Source organism: Montipora foliosa, chromosome 9 (genome assembly GCF_036669935.1).
Source record: "Montipora foliosa isolate CH-2021 chromosome 9, ASM3666993v2, whole genome shotgun sequence".
In the NCBI taxonomy this organism is placed as follows: Eukaryota; Metazoa; Cnidaria; class Anthozoa; order Scleractinia; family Acroporidae; genus Montipora; species Montipora foliosa.
Genome location: NC_090877.1, coordinates 31300682 through 31320681, shown reverse-complemented (window position 1 = coordinate 31320681; position 20000 = coordinate 31300682). Strand labels below are relative to the sequence as shown.

The following is a 20000-nucleotide window of genomic DNA, read 5'->3' as shown; positions in this document are numbered from 1 at the left end:
CAATTGCAGTCCATGAAGCCTCATGGAATCGAAGTGACACTTCCATCTGACAGTCTTCAGTTATGGGAGGCTGTTGTACCGGGACCTAAAGACTCCTATTATGATGGTAATTGCCAGCTAACTACTACTCACATCAAAGATTTACCTTTTGTCTCTTAATTGATTTCAAGTTGATATGTAAGTTTAAACCCAAACAATTATCCATTGACTGTCGAAGGCAATCTCGGATTACATTATTTTTGCTTTACTGAGCTTTGTGAATGGTCTAAAAAATCATTGAAAAATCTAAAGATAGCCACCTCCTCCACCAATCAGAGACAAAACTGAAGGCAATCGCAACTTGGCAGCTCGCGTTTTCATGCATGCCACTCAAAAATTTCTCTTGATTTTTATTTTTCATTGACCACTTGTGATATTTTATTTTTGTCCTGACTTGCGGTTTTAATCATTGTAATCTCACTCAATTGATAATTATTGGACAATCGCCAACCCAACTTCTCCACAAACTCATAGACTCATAGGCAGCCCAAGCTCGAGTCACTACAGCCGTTGAGAATTTAAACGCGTAGTAAGACTTTGTATGGGAAATCAAATACAGTCGATTATAAAGCCTAAAAAATGCTCAATTTAACTTTCATTCAATAAAGGGAATAAAAATGACTCACCTCTGGTGTATTCTTGTGCCTTTTGGAGCTTATTACACCGTTTCGGGAATTCTGAGTTTTCAGTGTTCCAGCTCCATGGTTACGAGAAGCCGCTGTAGGGATGGGGTAAGTGTTGTAATGACTGTACCTCATCGGGTGGAGTTAATTTGACCTCGGACCCAAGCTCCGTGTCCTCGTCGGTGATCAGTTGCAGTTAAATTCATCAGCTATCGTGGAAATCGAAGCAGAAAATGCTCATTTCCAGCCAAGTGCGTGGGGTTTTTTAACGATGAAACATTCAAGGAGGTTCGCAAATAATGTGGCTTTAGCTTTGCGTGAAAAAATCTTGGCTGGGATGGATTTTCGAGTCGCAAACCGCCTCTGAGCTGACAACGGTCGGAATCGTAGTGTGCAGCCTTGACTTCGTCTTAGAACATTGAAAACACTGAATGCGTTTAAATTCTCAACGGCTGTCTGTAGTGACGCGAGCTTCGGCTACCTATGATAGACTAAGCTCATCTGCATCTGACGACCTGGAATAGAGCACTTCGCGATAGAGCGTCCGCAAACCGGTCAAAACCTTAGGGATCAAAACGGCCAGTAATAGCAATCACAAAGAACCAATAAGAACTCTGGACGTGTAAAGTGAGGGCCGTGATTGCTCGTAACGCGAGTGAGCAACGCGAGATTTCCTTTAGTTTTGCATCTGATCAGTTGAGAGACTGGCGTGAGTTTTCAAGACCAATAACAGAGCGAATAGAAGCCAAACCAACTCATTTCCCGATCATTTTCTACATATTACATTTTTAGGTAATGCCCTGGTTCATTTGACGAGTATGTTAGGTTATTTCATGCTTTTCTTTAAATCCATTAGCATCAACAAAATGTTATGCTTTTTTTAATTTTCAGGAGGATTGTTCAAAGTTCAAGTTTATTTACCGTATCCTTACTAGCTTCTTTCTTTAACGCAACGTACTGTCTTAAAATAGGTTCCTTCCGCATCAGAAAACTGTATTAAGTGGATTTCCTATTTGGCAGACAACAGCGAAAGTCTTGAGATTTTCTTTTCGCATTAACCGCAAACTGTACTAAGTGGATGAACGGACGCGAGACTACATGTTCTCTTGATGAAAGCATTCAACAAACTGAGCCCCAGTAGCGCCCCAAAATCCGGAGTCTATGTATGTCGGACACTTGGGAGCGTAAGCATCGACGACGAATGAGACGACGACGAAGGAATTATGACGTCATGTCTGTAAAAGACTGGGTAGCGGGTTTCGTTTTCGGCGGGAAAAATAAAAACTTAAGCAAAAGCCCCAAACGACGACGGTTATAAGCCCCCCCCGCCCCCTCTAATTTTCCTTGTTTTCTTTATATTAAGTACTCTTGCAGAACCCTGTACTATTTCAAACACAAAATTAGGAAAGATTGCGGAGCAATAGTAACAGAGAGAATAAAGTGCAGGAAGCCTCACCGGCGTGAACTGGACATTAAAATTTTAAACAATGACAGCGAAGATGAACTCTGCGCTTCCGGTTTGTCGCGTTCCGGTTACGTTCACTTTGTTAAGTTTTGCTTTCGTTCCTGAAATTGAAATTTATTCGATTTATAACGAGGCTTGAAAGTTCAATTAAAAATTAGTAAATTAAAAACGTATTTCCATCAACACTGCTGTGGCACATTTCGAAACGGATACAAGCCCCTCAGTTTATAAGCCCACCCAAAACCCCTTATGAAGTTGTATGAGCCCAGGGCTTATAACCGGAATTTTACGGTATGCCGTCGTTTAGAGTTATGCGGACTGTTCTTTTCCTCATGCAAAATGATGGCGTGATCGATGATGAAGAATTCATATTACTGTATGAGCAATATTTTTCGAGAAACCCAGATTTTCTGTACCACGGTTGACGGTTACCCTGATTTTGACCTTGAAGAAGTCGATGAATCTGAGTGCTTTGCTGAATTCGGATTTAGAAAAAGAGATATCGTGGCTCTTTCCGATGTCCTTCAAATTCCTGCCATCATTGAATGCGAACAAAGGTAATTATTAAACAAGCAAAGTTGAATGTGTTTTTTCAAGAACTGAAGCAATGAAAATGATAACTTATTTACTTGTATTTGTGTAGAATATAACCTTATCTATATCGACAATAAGAAATTGTTGTTGTTCTTGTTTAGATCTATTAGTGATGGTGTCGAGGGTCTCTGTATTCTTTTAAGGCGATTGTCCTATCCATGTAGATTTGGAGATATGATACCAAGGTTTGCCAAACCAGTACCAATTCTCAGCATGGTGGCAGACCAGCTGTTGGACCACGTATACAGTCACCATGCCCACAAGGTTACACAATGGAACCACAACATTTTAGGTCCAGTTGAACTTCAGACGTACGTCGATGCAACTGTAGCCAAGGGTCCTCCTTTAGCGAATTGCTTTGGATCCATTGATGGAACTATTCGCCCTATAACACGTCCAGAAGCAAACCAGCGCACAGTTTACAATGGCCACAAAAGAGTGCATGCGTTGAAGTTTCAAAGCGTTGCAATACCTAATGGTCTAATATGAAACCTTTATGGCCCAGTTGGTGAGGGAAAAAAGGTATTTACTTACAGGTTGTCTCTCTATACATCACCTATTTATATCCAGTTTCAGTCTGTTTAGGAAAAACTGATTTCTATAAAAACGTATTATTATTATTATTATTATTATTATTATTATTATTATCATCATTATTATTTGCACTACTATTTGTAATACTGTTTATCCACATTATTAATTCTGTCATATCATTTGTACTATCAATTATATACTGTAATTAGATTAGTCAGTTTTAGTTGTAATTTGTAATTAAAAATGATTAGAAAGGGGGGACATGACGCTGGTATGTTGACTGATTCAAGGTTGCTGGACAGCCTTGAGCACTTTGCGTTTAATCCTGCACGCCAACCCTTCTGTCTCTATGGAGATCCTCCCTATCCATTAAGAATCCACCTGCAAGGTCCCTTGAAGTTTGGTGCTCTCACTCATCAGATGCAACAATATAATGCTGCAATGAGCGCCGTAAGAAGTTTTGTAGATTGGCTGTTTGGCGATGTTGTAACCTCTTTTAAGTTCATGGAATTTGAAGCTAATGCTACGTGGTGTGGGGAAAATGCATGTTGTTTCATTTCTTCTCAGGAATGCTCTCACCTGTCTGTATGGAAACCAGACATCTAAGTTTTTTTATCTCAGCCCACCACGCCTTGAAGAGTACTTTTCTTAAATGTTGTGATACTGTAGTATGAAATTGCACTTTGTCTAAAACCTACACATGAAGATATGTACTTGTCTTACATGATACTTCAGAACAAACATTTTGTTTTCTTGTTGGAGCAGTGGGGCTGTCAGATTTTTTACAGCTAAGTGATCCTTATTATTTTTCACCTAGCTGTAAAGCCCCACTGCTTGGTATAAAAATGACAAGAAAGTATGTGGGCGTCTTGGCTTGCTTTCCCAACAATAGAGGCTGAAGGGTAAGGAACAACACTCAAAGCAGAAGAGTTTTCTTGACTTCTTTTCAGTTGCTACAACTATAAAAAGATAGACAATGCAATGTTGATGTTCATTTTGACATGAGTTCAACATCAATAAAAAAGTTATGAAACTGATTAAGTTCTGACCTGTACAAAAAGAACTCATTTAACTTAGTTTTTCAGTAAACGCGCCACAAGTATATCCACTGTTTTTTCAGTTTGTTATTTATTTATTTTTTTTTGTAGTCACAAATCTGAAGTTGGTTGGTAGGTTTAAAATGTATTCCCGTGGCTATCAGACTTTGTACACGGACAGCTCTGGCGGAGACTCTGAACATTGGCTGGTCAATGGCATTCAGCCGCTGGGCAATAGCGTCCCAAACCTTTCCCCTTTCTGGGCTCCTCGGTATGAAATTAAACGGTTCCGAGACAAGAACTTCACGACACATGATGACATCGTGCTCCCTTGACCACTGAAAATGTTTGTTCCTGTTCGATGTTAGAAAAATAGAACTTTAGGGCCAATTTTTAGCAACCTTGAGCAACAATTTACTTCACTAATAGCTGATGTAAGTTATTGGCAAAGTACCGAGGAATGGCATCTACAAAGCCCTGATACTTGCCCTTTCTTCGTAGTGTCTTGCAAAGAAGCCACGTTGGATTTCCTGGAAAAATACACTCGTCAGTGGCGCATTCACAGAATAAGTTATAAATAACAAAATCCGATAACAACAGGCTTTATCTACCAATAAGGAATCAAATAATTCATACCAAATAAATCCAGGGTATACACAGAGTTTTCGCGAGTTTAAACGGGTTAAATTACTTACGTTTTCAGGAGAACGCCCACTCACTCAAGAGTCAGTCGTCGACGTATGCCCGACGACGGCTTGACTGAGACTGACATACGCAATGCATTCAAAGCATCACGAATTTACTTCCGGCTGTCGTCGTCCTGCCATTCGTCGTCACTCCCTACTTTAAGATATTCTACATTGTTATATAGCTGGAGTTTTTCCCGCTACAGCGCGCCCATTCATTGGCTAGTTCATGGTCACATGGCATTTAACAATGAAACTGTTTACCGCCAAATGCCATGAGCGGGCAACATTGCGAAAACTATTACGTCAAACGGGGAACAGTTCACTGTTACCCGCCAAATGTTGACCGCTGTTGCACGTGATCAGAGCGTGCAGTTGAAGGTGGCCTGATGTTGTCGCTGGAATCTGGGCGCTTCTTTCAAAATGTTTGACCCATTTGTTTCGCTATATAACAAATCACTTAATGACTGGTCCCTCGGGAAACAGTTCATTTTGTTTCCCTCGAATCTCAATGTTTCCCTCGGCTGCGCCTCGGGGAAACATTGAGATTCTCGGGAAACAAAATGAACTGTTTCCCTCGGGACCAGTCATTAAGTGTTTAATATTCCCTTGATTGCACAGTAGGAAAACAAAAACCATTTCTTAAGAAAAAGTTCAATTCACACTCAGTATTGACGGTTATAGATATGTAACAGAGTCAGATTAGTCTATAATTTATAGAGGCGTTGTACTACAAGAATAACTACAATTCGCAAATCGCATCTACTTCTTCAACGGCATTCTGCAATCCAATCTCTCTTCGGCGCGATCTGCCGTAAGTACTCACAAGTCCAATTATCTCTACCCCGTTGCCAAAGTTGTTGAGGGCAGAAAACCACAAACCTATAGCTTAACAAGTACGCCGAAAAGGGACGAAGGCAATATTTAATTCATCAACCACACATCATAGAAGGGGTGGCATTGTTTGTTTTTTTAAACAAATTTGCAACTGGATATGGCTAAGTCCATTTCAATTAAGCTAAATCTAGGAGTCCTGATTTAAAATTTACACCAACTTTGTATCCTTGACTCGTAATTTGACCATTATCTAGTGAAAATTATCCTCTTGAGCCTCCGACGGTAAGTAATTCTTAATATTCCTAAACAATTGCATCTTTATCTAAGGTTACATGACCGATTTTAAACGAAAAAACATTGTGTAAAATAGGTGAATATTTTGTTGAAACCTAAAATCAATTCATTATCGAAATTAATACTTTCAAAAATTCGCTATGAATTCATGATTTCCACGTTTTCTCGTGGGGAAAGCATCAAGTACACGAGGTTATCAAATTTAACATAACCATCATGTTTTACATGTAAAAGACAAAGCGAGTAATGTCATGTGCCTACCAATTTTTTTTTCACCCCAGGTTCGTTTTCTGTCTCCAATATATCACGTGAATGTGAGCCCGTCAAATGGTCACGTGTGCCTGGGATTTCTGACCGACGAAAGCTGGTTACCAACCCGCTGTGTTCAAGATGTTTTGAGTGGAGTATTCGCTCTACTCATTCGTCCTGAGTTGGCAAGCGCCGCTGACCACACACTGCTTGAGGTGTACAATAACAACAAAGTGGTATACGAAGAAAAGGCCAGGAAAAGTGCTTTAAACGCCAAATAAATGGAAAATTTGAATTTTGTTACATTAGCAAATGTGATCGGTCCACTGCATTTGATATGTTTCTGAAATAATACTTACCAGGTTGTCTGTGCTGTTAAAACTATTCTTTTTCAATGATAAGAATTTTAAGGTCAAGTGAAAAAGATCATTTGAGAAGAAAATGTCGCCATGTCCAATCGTAGGCTTTCCCAGTAAAATAAAATGATCTCGATACGCTTCTATTTGTTTAATAAGCAAGTTGTACAGAAACATTGATGTCAAATACAATACTCAACAAGTTCATAAAGGCTTTACTATAAATCGCTCTGATTAAGGACATTCTACTTAACGTTTTTAACAATCCCTTCTATTGTTTAATAACAATCCCACGACAAAAAAACAATGCTCCAGCAGACATTACAAGCTTCGCTAAAATCAAACGCTACTGTAGACATTTTCTCAATTCAAGGAAAAGAAAAAAATATGCCAATCCTCCTCTCCGGTAACTAAAGCGTTGGTGATAAACCAGCAGCGATACATGCAGCCATGCAGGCACCTTGGGCAGCATTGCATGCCAGAATAGCAGCTGGAACTCCAACACCTCCTGTAGATACACCTGCCGTACCACCAGCTGCAGCCACACAGGCTACCCAGACGGTGTTACATCCTGTCTGGCAAATTCCATAGGCCAGTGGACCCGACTGAGCAATCTGGATTAACATGGCCAACACCACTACCAACTTTACACCAAACGCCATTTCACTGTTCTTGTGCTGAAACTTAATTATCAATCAAAGTGAGATGTCTAGAACATCATTTAGCTGGACACCTAACCTTGATTATTCGAATGCATAAATCGCTATCTGATAAATAGCTTAGTATGTTTTCCTAATGCTTCTTTCTTTTTTTCCCAGTCGATAGCACCGGTCTAGCCTTAAACATACGTAACCTTGTCTCACCGTTTGCCACTAAGCATTCGAATGAACAGCGAAAGAATCACGTGATTAAGTCGAACATGGAAGGGCGATAACGTTTGCCAAAACTTTCGCAACCTTGTCACCAACATCTTTTGGTTCATTAGACGCTAAATCTTCGTTGCTAAATGCTTCACGTATTAAATGTGTTGGGCTATTGGGGTAAACTAGCTCGAACACCAAGCGCAAACGGGAGGCACCAGGAGTCTGATAAGGAACTCTTATTTCACTCGCTGAGTCTCTGTCTCTGTTTCTAATTCAGCTCTAAGTAAATGCTCTTAAATAACCTATCGGTACGCATGGGAGAGTAAACATATTTCTACAACGCTAACCCAATTTCAAGAGACTTTCGAAATGAACAACAACGTACTTGAAAAACAACCAATCTTCGAGAACAAAAAGCTAACCAAAACTTTCTGTTGAAGACTTTTTAAACAAGATCAAGGACAAACACGACAGCGATGACGATTATCGTAGGAGAATTAACCCGTTACAGCGGCCAAGAACACATTACTCAAAAAGTAAAAACAAATGTGTCTTGCAGCACATAAAAATCCAGGGCTCACTAGACTCGCGTAAGAATTTCAAGATGATCTGACAGGCCTATGCCAAGTAATAAAACTTTTCAGCTTTATTCTTGGATTTCACATAACGTCACGGCCGCCATGTTGGTGTCCACAAACAATGAAATGGCGGCCATATTGGTGTCCCGATCCAATCCTCCGGGAATTGAAAGCTATCATTATGCTAACATCTTTTCGTTGAAAAACATGGCTGTTGATCACGTGAATGAAACCCAAGAATACATAAACGTAACCCCTTGTACTTGTACATATTCATTGCCGTGAATTTGACATCTTCAATTCCCACGACCTGCTGTAACCCGAAGGTCGTGGGTTCGATTCCCACCCTGGTCAGAGTTTTTCTCTGTCCTTGAGTGGGTCCATTTCCATTAGTAGGGCTGACGCTCACATGGTTTACATGGGTAGAAAATAGCACTTCACATTACTCTCTCATAGTTAATTCTGTTGAAATATAAGTACTACACGGCCAACGTTAGCATAAACGTAACTCCTTATATAGTAAACTAGGGGTTGCTAATAGCAAGTTAAGTGCTGCGAGGGGACGAACGAAATACAACAGCAACGACAAGAAGCTTTATTTGCACAACCATACATTTACAAAAAGTATTGCAAAACTCAACTAAAATTACGTGGGAGGTTTTTAAAATTACATTGCTAACGATTTGTACAGCCTCTGCGATGTTCACGGTATTTTCATTTCTTTGTGCTCTGGACTTTGGTCATTGTGTGAACACTAAGAGTGAAATGTATATGGTTATGTTATGTTGCTTTTTGGAGTTCAACAAGTAACATGAACTAGAAAATTGGTCAGAGGTAACGACGGTAATTTCACATATCTGTGATTAATTTTGTTTGTCTTATAAATTAACATTTCTTGGAGAGAACAAGAACACATGGAAATCACTTATTAATTTTAGAACCTATATAACATATTTAAAACTGTATATTATCAGGATATCTAAGTATCTAAAAGGTCAATCCATTGTGAATTGTTTTGAAGTCACTTCTAGGTGCTTTAACATCTTCATCAAAATTGTTGCTGCGAGCCTTAACGAGGAGCAACACTAATTTCGACAAACCGTGTGAGGTCTGGGCGCTTTATGAATGCCACAAAGAACTCGATTCTAACTTGCCATCAGTCTACGTCACTACGAAGTCACATGAGATGCAAATGCGCATTGCCAGTTAGTGCTGAGCGTTTCAGTAGTCTAGTGTGTTACTCGCGAGTGTTTTCCTGCCTTTTTCATTGCAAATATTCAACAAATTCCGTTTTCCTTGCTTCTTGCGGGCAACAGCGAAGGTAGGAGTCGTCCCTTTCCTATATTTATTCGTTTTGTTTTATAGTTCTGGGTTTTCCCAGTTGAAGATGAGCGCTGAAGGCGAATCGTCACCAAACCATGCGGTTATCCCCATCGATGCGCCGGGAACGGCTTCTGCGATGGATATGGCTACGAACAAACACATTTTAAATTCTCTAAACAACATTGATCAAACAATGGGCCAGATGGCAGGCCTTTAGCCAAGTTTTGCGAAGATCGCAGGCCAAGCGGTCGAAAAAGATCGGCCGCTCCTCCCTCCGACACTGATTAGTCCGAGTCAGAACATGAACATCACCCTCGCCGCTCACATTCTAAAAGAGCACGAGAAAATACTCCATCGAACGACGATTTAAGCCCTCATGCGCAGGATGACCTTGATGATGAAGACCTAAAACTGCTCACCGAGCAATCATCGGCCACTGGTCAAGCACGGGAAACTCCCGTCCCGGAGGCTAGGATCCTCCAAGATATTGCAAATGGTTTCGAGGATGATGACGCCACCGGCGACTAAATCATGCAGCAACTGGCAGACAGCCACAAAACGTTGGGGGAAGAAACTCTCTTCAGACAAGTTGACAAATTTCCTTGGTAAATATAAGCGACCTGAAAACTGTGTAGACATCAAAGGCACAAAGGTCAACCCCCGAAATATGGAACCAACTTAACCCCAGTAAAAGAAAAATTGACCTACATTTGAATACCATCTGCAGTGCTGAAGTACCCTGACTAGCCAATATTTATTCGGGGATGAGCTCGCCAAACAGCCGCGGGATGCTAGGGAATCTAGCAAAATTAGTCACTCTGTGGGTCACTCTTCACATCGACGCCCTATACAGGGAGCCACCGTTCCGGCCACCAGGAGCGTTATAATAAAGGATCTAAAAGAGATTTCTTATGGAAAGGTCAACACAGATCCCACAGAAACAAAAAGCCTCAGCGCAACGAAAACAAATAATTGACCAACTGTTAGCAATAAGAGATTAGGTGAGTGATTTTGCTACATTTCTGCCCCGCCTTTTAAGTTATTTACATGACTGTTCCCACAACTTTAAGGCGGGGCGAGTCGCTGCTCATTTTGCCGCATGGAAAGATCTTACCGATGATCGTGTAATTTTGTTTGATGTTTTGGGAGCCAGTATTGAGTTGCACAACTTTTTAAGGATTAAACCACTGCAAAAACCGTGTACGATCAAAACTTGCTCTACATTGGATCAAAATAGATCGTGACCACACCAAAAAAACTTTTAAAATGGAAAATATACTGTAAAGTTGGTCAAGACAACGTGAACATAGGCGTTGTAACAATATTTCGGCTGGCCAACACCAGCCTTCTTCAGGTTTATTGAATGGATAAATGCTTGTTACAAGATCTTTATATTTACCGGAAATGACATAAAAAGGCTACGTGATGTGTAAAATTAATAAAAACGGAAATGCATAAAAAAGAGGAAAGAGAATAATACATGATAACAAGATAAAGGAAACAAAAGAAAATTAAAAGGTAGCTAAACTAAATTACATTTCATCTCTTCTGTTAAGGCCTGAAGGCTGCAGTGTTTTTCCTCTGTGTATGAGGAATGCCTCACGAGCCTTTCTGATGGAGACACGGCTAGTGTGCAGTCGTTCGAGCGGTATGAGGATCATGTGATCCTCCGCGTGACCACTGGTCAGGAAGTGTCGTGATACCGCAGTGGGGGTATAACTACAAAAGGGGTTTATAATAGGTCGCCTATGTTCATTAAAGCGGTCTTTAAGACGAAGTTTGGTCTCTCCGATGTACTGAAGATTACATTTAGTGCACTGAATCATATAAATTACATTAGGGGTTTCACAAGTAATATGTGATTTGATTTTAAAGGTTTGTCCAGTACTATAAAAAGTATATTGATTACGGCCATCCCTAATCAACATAGGCTTCCTGGCCACGCCTTTAATGAGCACGAATATTCTGTTGTTCACCAGGAAATACAAAAATTGATCCAAAAAGGGGTTATCATGAAAGTGAAATACTCTCCGGGTCAGATTGTATCAGAAATTTTCTTGCTTCCTAAGAAGGATGGAACTTTTAGGCTCATACTTAACCTAAAAAGTTTTAATGAGTTTGTGACCCATCATCATTTTAAGATGGACTCTCTTCAGACCATAATTACGTTGGTCATACCCAGTTGTTTCATGGCATCCAATGGGTTGTCGTATGCACCCCGCCAGTTCATTAAAATTCCGAAACCCCCTATAGCCACTTTACACAAGCAAGGACATATCTATTGCATACCTGGATGACTAGGCGTCGACGATTGTGTCAAAAACGTTATAGACACCACAGTCTCACTTGATAAGTTGGGTCTGGTTGTCCACCGTGAGAAATCCACTTTCATTCCCTCTCAGGTGCTGGTTATTCTGGTATTTATCATTAATTCATTAACCATGACAATCCAATTTACCTCCCTCCCTTCTCCTTCGTTCCTTTGTTCCTGTACCACTCACTTCGAAGACTGACTGGAAATGTGCATGCACATCTCATGTGACTCTTTCGTTCCGTACTGATGACAAGATAGAATCTCGATCAAATTTCAACTTACAGGTAAGTCTCGTTTAATCATGTAATTTTTAGCCAAATTCTTCTCGTGAGAATGATTTTGAGTATATGAAGTATGTCGGATGAGCGGCAGTAGTTGCGGATATGTGCGTGCTCCGCGAGTTTGAGTAATGGTCGTGGGTCGTGGGTCTGGGTGTGGGTACAAGTTGTGGGTACGGGTGTGGGTAATAGTTAAAAATTGATGGTTAATAGTTAATTTTTAATAATATCAATAATATTAATAGTACTGGGTCCGTAAGGCTGTTATAGGCGGGGAGTGGGTTGTGAGGCTGAGCTCTCACTACCTTTCGAAATACTCCCAATGGCGTGTGACTCTAAGAGCCTCTGTCCGCTAAGTCCAACTTCTGGCTTCCGCGTGGCGGAACTGGCACCACCGACAGGAGAAGAGGCGAAGGCGAAGCCACTGGCGCCTTAAAACCGGCTGCCCAAGGTAGATAAGGCTCTTAGCCTGTGAAGGCAGCCCATCTAGGGGAAGGTAAACCCTGATTTTAACCTCCACTGTCTTGCCGCTATACCTGATCTCAGAAAGGCTTCAGGAGTAAACCTCGAGAACAGATCCGGAGTGGAGCCTCTAAGGCGGATTGCAGGTGCTCAGCACTTCCTTCCGGCAGCTTCTGCAGTGAAACTAGCCCCAAGTTGTATTGGTTCTTCCTTTCCCTTGGACCCAGCCAGTTACACCAAGAGGGGGACACTGTCATATGGGCAGCCCAGCATCTCCTTATCTTTCCGCTTAGGCCTTAGCACAAACTAGAGAGGGCACTCCAGCAGTGTCGCAAGACTCCGGCACAATTTCAAACCTCCACTGCCTTGCGGCTACACCTGATCTCAGGAAAGCTTCAGGAGTAAACCTCGAAAACAAATCCGGAGTGGAGCCTCTAAGGCGGATGGCAAGTGCTCAGCACTTCCTTCCGGCAGCTTCTGCAGTGGAACTAGCCCCAAGTTGTATTGGTTCTTCCTTTCCCTTGGACCCAGCCAGTTACACCGAGAGGTGGACAATGTCATATGGGCAGCCCAGCGTCTCCTTATCTTCCCGCTCAGGCCTTAGCGCAAACTGGAGAGAGCACTCCAGCAGTGTCGCAATGACTTTGGCACAACACGGGAGGAGGCTCTACTGGGTGCATAGAGCTCAGGGGACCCTCCCGACAAGCGAGCACGTACTTGCGCCAAGCAAGCTGGAACATTCGCACCATGTGCCCTAGTCTCTCCACTGACCTTCAGCTAATAGATGACTCCTGCAAGACCGCTATCATCCAGAAGGAGCTGGCACAACTCAACATCGACATTGCCTGTCTCCAGGAAACCCGGCTGGCCGACAGTGGGTCACTTATGGAAAGAGACTACACCTTCTTCTGGCAAGGCCTGTCCCAGGACGAGCGGAGGCAGTGCGGCATGGGTTTTGCGGTGAGGATCTCACTGATTGCCACCACAGAAACCCCCTCCGGAGGGTCATTGAGAATCCTTGCCCTTCGCATGAAAACGTAGGCGGGCTTTGCGAACATCATGTCCGCGCCAGGACTGACCTCCATCTCAGAAGTCAAGGATCAATTCTATGAGGAGCGATTTCAACGCTTGCATTGGGACCGACTGGCAAGCAAGGCCTACCTGCCTCGGGCAATTCGGCGTCGGAAGGATGAATGAGAACGGGCAGAGGTTGCTCAAACTCTGCTGTCACCATGGCCTCCACGGTCATCACTGATCAGAGCATGCAGCTGCAGCGTTGGGTGGAGCATTATCACGAGCTGTGCTCAACCCTGAACATCGTCACAGACACTGCTCTCAATGCCCTGCCTGGGTTGCCAGTCATAGAGGAGCTTGACAACACGCCGACAATGGAACAGCTCAGCATAGCCATCGACAGTCTCTCCTGTGGCAAGGCACCGGAGAAGGACGGTATCCCGCCAGAAGTTTTGAAGCATGGGAAGCAAACCATCTCGCAACCGCTTCATGAGCTCCTCTGCCTGTGCTGGGAGCGAGGTCACATCCCTCAAGGCATGAGTGATGCCAACATAGTCACCCTGTACAAGAACAAGGGTGATCGTAGTGATTGCAACAACTATCGCGGCATCTCTCTTCTGAGCATCGTTGGCAAAGTCTTCACTTGGATCATCTTGACCCGCCTGCAGAGCCTTGATTCGCAAATCTACCCTGAGTCACAGTGTGGCTTCAGAGCCGGGAGGTCGACAGTGGACATGATCTCCTCCCTCTGTCAGCTGCAGGAGAAGTGTCAAGAGCAGCAGCAGCCATTGTTCCTCGCCTTCATGGACCTCACCAAAGCTTTTGACTTGGTGAGCAGAAGCACCCTCTTCAAGATCCTCTAGAAGATTGGCTGCCCTCCAAAGCTCCTGGCGATCATCACCTCCATTCACCAGGACATAGCCCACTTTCATAAATGGCGGCCACATTTACATTCTTTTGTATTTATGTTAATTAGACCTACTGCCCTCATTTTGAAACGAACATTCTTTTGAAATTTGCTCGTCCTAGCGAGGCTAGAAGGGCTTATTAGCATTAAAACAGAAGAATATTTTATTTGGCCGCCATCATGATGGCGGGCCACCATGATGATGGCTGCTTCGATGGGGCCACCTCCAATGCGTTCCCAGTCAGCAGTGGACTAAAGCTGGGCTGTGTCCTTGCTCCAACCCTGTTTGGTATTTTCTTCTCGATGATGCTCCAGTATGCCTTTATAGACTGTACAGAAGGTGTCTACGTCCGGACGAGGTGAAACGGCAAACACTTCAACATCACCAGACTCCGCGCCAAAACCGAAACTTACATGGTGCTCATACGGGAGCTGCCGTTTGCAAACAACGCTGCTTTAACATCCCACAGCGAGGAGGGCCTCCAACATCTTGTAGACAAGCTGTCCCACACCTGCAAGGAGTTTGGGCTAACGATCAGCCTCAGGAAGACCAACATCCTGGCGCAAGTTGCTGAGTCCCCCCCAGTCATCACCATCGACAACACGGAGCTGGAGGTTGTGGACACCTTCACCTACTTGGGCTCCACTGTGTCAAGCTCGACTTCGCTCGATGCTGAGATCAGCTGCAGGATCGTCAAAGCAGCTGCTGTCATGGCCAAACTCAACAAGCGAGTGTGGGGCAATGACCTGTTGAGCAAAAGGACCAAGATGTGCCTCTACCAAGCTTGTGTCCTGTCGACTCTCCTATATGGCAGCGAGTCGTGACGACCTATGCCAGACAAGAGTGGCGACTCAATGGATTCCACCTCCGCTGCCTTCGGCGCCTGCTGCACATCAGGTGGCAGGACAAAGCCACCAACACCGAGGTCCTGGAGCACGCTGGTTTACTGAGCATGCCATCACTGCTCATTCAGCGACACCTTCGGTGGCTTGGCCATGCACATTGAATGGAGCCTGACCGCCTCCCAAGAGAAATCCTTTATGGAAAACTGCGGTAGGACGTCCATCACGTGGGTCAACCACTGCTGTCCTACAAGGACGTCATCAAATGAGACTTGAGATCTGCACTAATCGACACCAGTGCATGGGAGGACATCGCCAAACACCGAGATATATGGCGGCAAAGTGTCAAAGCGGGGGTTTCAAAGGCGGAAGCGAATGCTAGAGTGCAGGCTACAGGCAAGAGAGCGGCAAGGAAAGAACGCGCAGCCTCTGCAAGCGTTTTCACAAGGCACGTCTGCTCCACCTGCAACAGAGACTGCCACTCCAGGATCGGGCTACACAGTCATACAAGATCATGCCCAAATCCCCAGCACTAACCATCACCTCTTCGAGACGAGGATGCCACTAGACTAGTCTAGACTACTAAAAATAATTAATTATTGTTATTATTGTGATCTGTGAGAGGCCCTTTGTTAGAGTGTATCGTGACTTGGTTAGTTTTTCCTCGTAAAATAAGAGTTGGTTACATAGCCGTGAACGGTGAATCACATTTTTTTTTTCCTGGAAATTGCGACATGACTTTTTTATTATTATTATTATTTCACGAAACGCGATTTGAACCGTTAGTTTCATTTCAGAAAAAAATCGAGTTAGCGTCTCAAAACAAGACTACGTTTAGAAACATGACGGTGACAACATTACATCATTATGGGCCCCAGGTCTCTCCATTCCAACTGGTAATTTAACACGTTTTACCTTCGTTTCGTGAGATGGCTATTTCAGATTGTGTGAAACGTGAATCTTAGACAGGAAGGTTTCAATCAAGATGATATAAACAGGCTTTTTCATTCAATAGTCTTGCCAAAAATTACGTACGGTCTTTCTATCTATGGCTCATCACCAGCAGAACTTTGTACAGTACAACGGTTCCTAATTAGATCGTTTACGAGAAAATACTGCTCTACACAGCTAAAAAAATTGTTATTTGTTGGAAAAAAGTGACAAGAATGTTTGTCAAAAAGTGAGGAAGCTAACTAACCACCCACTTAGGCCGTTAATGCCTACTGTTGACGATTCTTCAAGACAGCTTAGGAAACCTCAAAGTCAGTGGCCGAAAGTTATTACAGAACACTTTAAACAGTGATATATTCAAATATAACTTATCAATTGAATTAAAGTAATATCCTGTTACATTATTTCTAGGCCTATTTTTAAGCATTTATACAGTATGTGAACGTGATTTAGTACTTTTAATCACGTGCTAATAAAGACTCCTTCTTATATAATTTTTTTCGGGTAAAATGATCACAAATCCTTTCGAAGGGGCATGCGAAAGCTTAACTTGTTTCAATAACAACAACACAACGGAAGAATGTCACTAAATATTTCTGCCGAACAACAACAACAACAACAACGGGAGAGTGTACACCATACAATGGGCTTATACCTCTTCGTACAGTATGTACCTTTATTGAGTACTTTTTGCAGCTCGGTACTTTGCAGTGAACGTTAACAACAATAAAAGAATGAAAGTATTGATTTTTTAGGGTGACATTCTTGCCGATTTTGAGAAAGCGTTCGAAACTTCAGACTAACTTCCAGTCCAATAAAAAATGTTAAATTACCGTGACATTTAAATTGCAATTTTCAATAATGTTGCATTGAGAATTATCAAAGGAACTCAACTCGTCAAAAGCAATAAACACCTGGCCATTGAAAAAGGGACTTTTGCGTTATATGTGGGCAAAATCTAGGTGATAATATGTGTTGCTGTAATCTCCACTAAAAAGGAAATTTCCCGTTCGCTTATCTCTCCGAACAAGTCGCCTGTCGACATGCTTGACCACGATGTTGTACGGAGGACTTAAGTGCCTGTCAGAAAATTCCGCACCACAACCATAGCACTTTTTTACGTTACCGGGCAGCGTAACTAACTCGTACCTGTGAGGGGAACATCCTGAATGCCAACTTTCAGCACACGAAGCGTATGTTGGCTGCGGATAGCTTTGTCCTGTGCTCCACGGCTCATGCTGTTGAACAGGACGGCCGCCTGCCATCACTGGACGATAGTAATGAAGAACTTCTTGAGGGCTAACACCATGATACGAACGCCCCATAATAATTGGTGCTGGCTGCTCCATTTGGTGACTTGTGGTCGGTAAGCATCTTTGTTGATTTAATGTAATGGAATTTGAATGATGTACAGCATTGTTGTTTGCTGGGCTGTGGCTCTATCTGGCGCTGCATTGGCTCTAAAGAGAACTCCGAGTTGTCAAAGTTCTGTTGCTGCAAACTAGGGGAACTCGTACCAGGCAGTGCATGAACGTCTGTTTACTGAACCTCTGTACGTTTGTGTTGTTTTCTTTAGCGAGTTGCCTTGTTTTCCAGTGGACGGTGCCCCAAATTAGGATCTACTAGGAGACCATTTTCCGATGCTATTTGCATCATTTCTTCATCAAGTTGGGCTGCCCTTCCCAATTCTCGGCGGTGCAGTTAGTTTTTTTCATGTTAACAGATAACTTATTAGTCGAACAATAATTAAGAACTCTAGTCATTTCACAATTCATAACGGATTCGATATCATTTACGTCATCTGAAGTATAGAAAATGTTAGCGTCGTCAGCAAAGAGGCGAATGGACAATTTGTTAGATGAGTTGGCAATGTCATTGATATAAATTAAGAATAATAAGGGGCCTAAGGTAGACCCTTGTGGTACGCCACAAGTCTTGCGGTCTTGGAGATAACTTGCAAACCAACCATGTGGCCTACCACGGACACCATATTTACAGAGTTTATCTAACAGTATTTGATGATTTACTGTATCAAAAGCTTTTGAGAAATCTAAGAACAGGCCACAAGATATGAAATTGCTGTCAATAGAGGCCTTCAGATTATCTGTGATCTCCATAATTGCTTGCTCATGATCAGTAGAATGGTTTTTTCTAAAGCCAAACTGATACTTAAATAATACATCATGCTTATCAAGATATTTAATTAGCTGATCATAAATAAATCGCTCCAAGGCCTTACTGAAGGGAGATAGTGTAGCTATAGGCCGGTAATTACTAGGATCAGACAAAGTTCCACTTTTAAAAACAGGAGTTACTTTTGACACTTTAAATACATCAGGCACTATACCTGTAGAGATTGACTTGTTAAAAATAAATGCAAATGGCTTGGAGAGGGTCTTAGAGGCGAATCTAACCAGTTTATTTGGAATATCTAATGATGATTTGTTATCATTTAAGCAAGAGAAAAAGTTAGCAACCCACTCTTCTGTGACAGGAGACAGAAAAAAACTATGTAGAGGAGTATGGTTAATAAGCCCGCATGGATCCCCATCAGTACTATGAATAGCTTTAGCCAAATTGGGGCAAACATTAATAAAATGCTGATTGAACTGTTCAGCAATATCTGATTGATTAGTGAACTCTTTGTTGTTTCTAACAATTCTAACAGGACCATTTTGGCCTTTATTTTTTCTCTTAACTAAGGTACCTATGAGCTTCCAGGTGTTCTTAGGATCATTTTGATAGAACTTGAAGCGCTGACAGTAATAATCATTCTTGGCTTTATTTTTGATTCTATTTAGTGCATTAGCATAAAGCTTATATTCTCTTACCTTATCAGGATCTCTACTAAGGAAGTGTGATTTATATAACTTTTGCTTATGCTTAACTGAAGTCAATACGCCTTTAGTAAGCCACGGTTTGGCCAATTGTCTCCTTTTACTTTGAGATGCTTGCTTTATAGGTGCATGCTTGTCTGCAATTTGTTTAAGTATACTTATGCAATTAGTAGCTTCGTCATGAATATCATTAGATTCATTGCAGACACTAATCCAATCAACTGCATCAACATCTTTAATATACTGGTCCACATCAAAGTTGCTATAATCACGAAAATAGGATGCTCTCCTAAACCTTGATATTTGCCGATCAAGTATACAAAACAATGGTAGATGGTTCGAGATATCAACCAGCGCAATGCCGGCATCCACACTCAAATTAGAATTTGTGTAAATATGATCAATTAGAGTAGAAGTATGATGAGTGAGCCTGGCTGACTTTGTTATTAAGGGAAGTAAATTGTTCCGAATAGAGCATATTCAGGTACTCTTCTGATAACAAATGCTCGCTATATTTCAGGAGATCTATATTAAAATCTCCAAGAATATATATCTCATACTGACTTATCTCTTTAAGCAAGGTTTCAAATTCAGAGGTAAAAGCAGATAAGTTACAGGTAGGATGCCGATAAATGCAACCAACAATTATATTAGGTCTGGCATTCCCTGAAATAATTTCACACCAGGATGATTCGACCAATGGTATGTTAAACTTTAAATCTGGTCGATGAATGGCATTAAGATTTTTTGAGATATATAACCCAGATCCACCAGCCTGTGTTGGTGAGTTGGTATGAAAGAAATCATAATTGAAGATATCAACATTTGTCACTGTACGGGTTGATAGTCTCGTTTCAGTAACAGCTAAGATATCAGGTTTACGGTTAACAGAATGCAAAAACTCGCTTAATAGGGA

The 20000-nt window shown here is 42.1% G+C and overlaps 1 protein-coding gene and 1 long non-coding RNA gene across 2 annotated transcripts in view; one reads left to right on the top strand and one right to left on the bottom strand.

Moving 5' to 3' along the window:
• Positions 1–6858, top strand: part of LOC137971052 (uncharacterized) — a 12805-nt gene extending 5947 nt beyond the window's left edge. The window contains exons 2-5 of the mRNA XM_068817771.1: positions 1–106; positions 1554–1584; positions 6070–6097; positions 6391–6858. The exon at positions 1–106 is cut by the window's left edge and continues 19 nt beyond it. Coding sequence (XP_068673872.1) covers positions 1–106; positions 1554–1584; positions 6070–6097; positions 6391–6639 — 414 coding nt within the window. The 3' untranslated portion in view covers positions 6640–6858. The remainder of the gene's footprint in view (positions 107–1553; positions 1585–6069; positions 6098–6390) is intronic.
• The window catches only part of LOC137971053 (uncharacterized), an 18166-nt gene continuing 5016 nt past the window's right edge, over positions 6851–20000 (bottom strand). Inside the window, exon 2 of the long non-coding RNA XR_011116913.1 lies at positions 6851–7397. This is a non-coding gene — a long non-coding RNA (uncharacterized lncRNA). The remainder of the gene's footprint in view (positions 7398–20000) is intronic.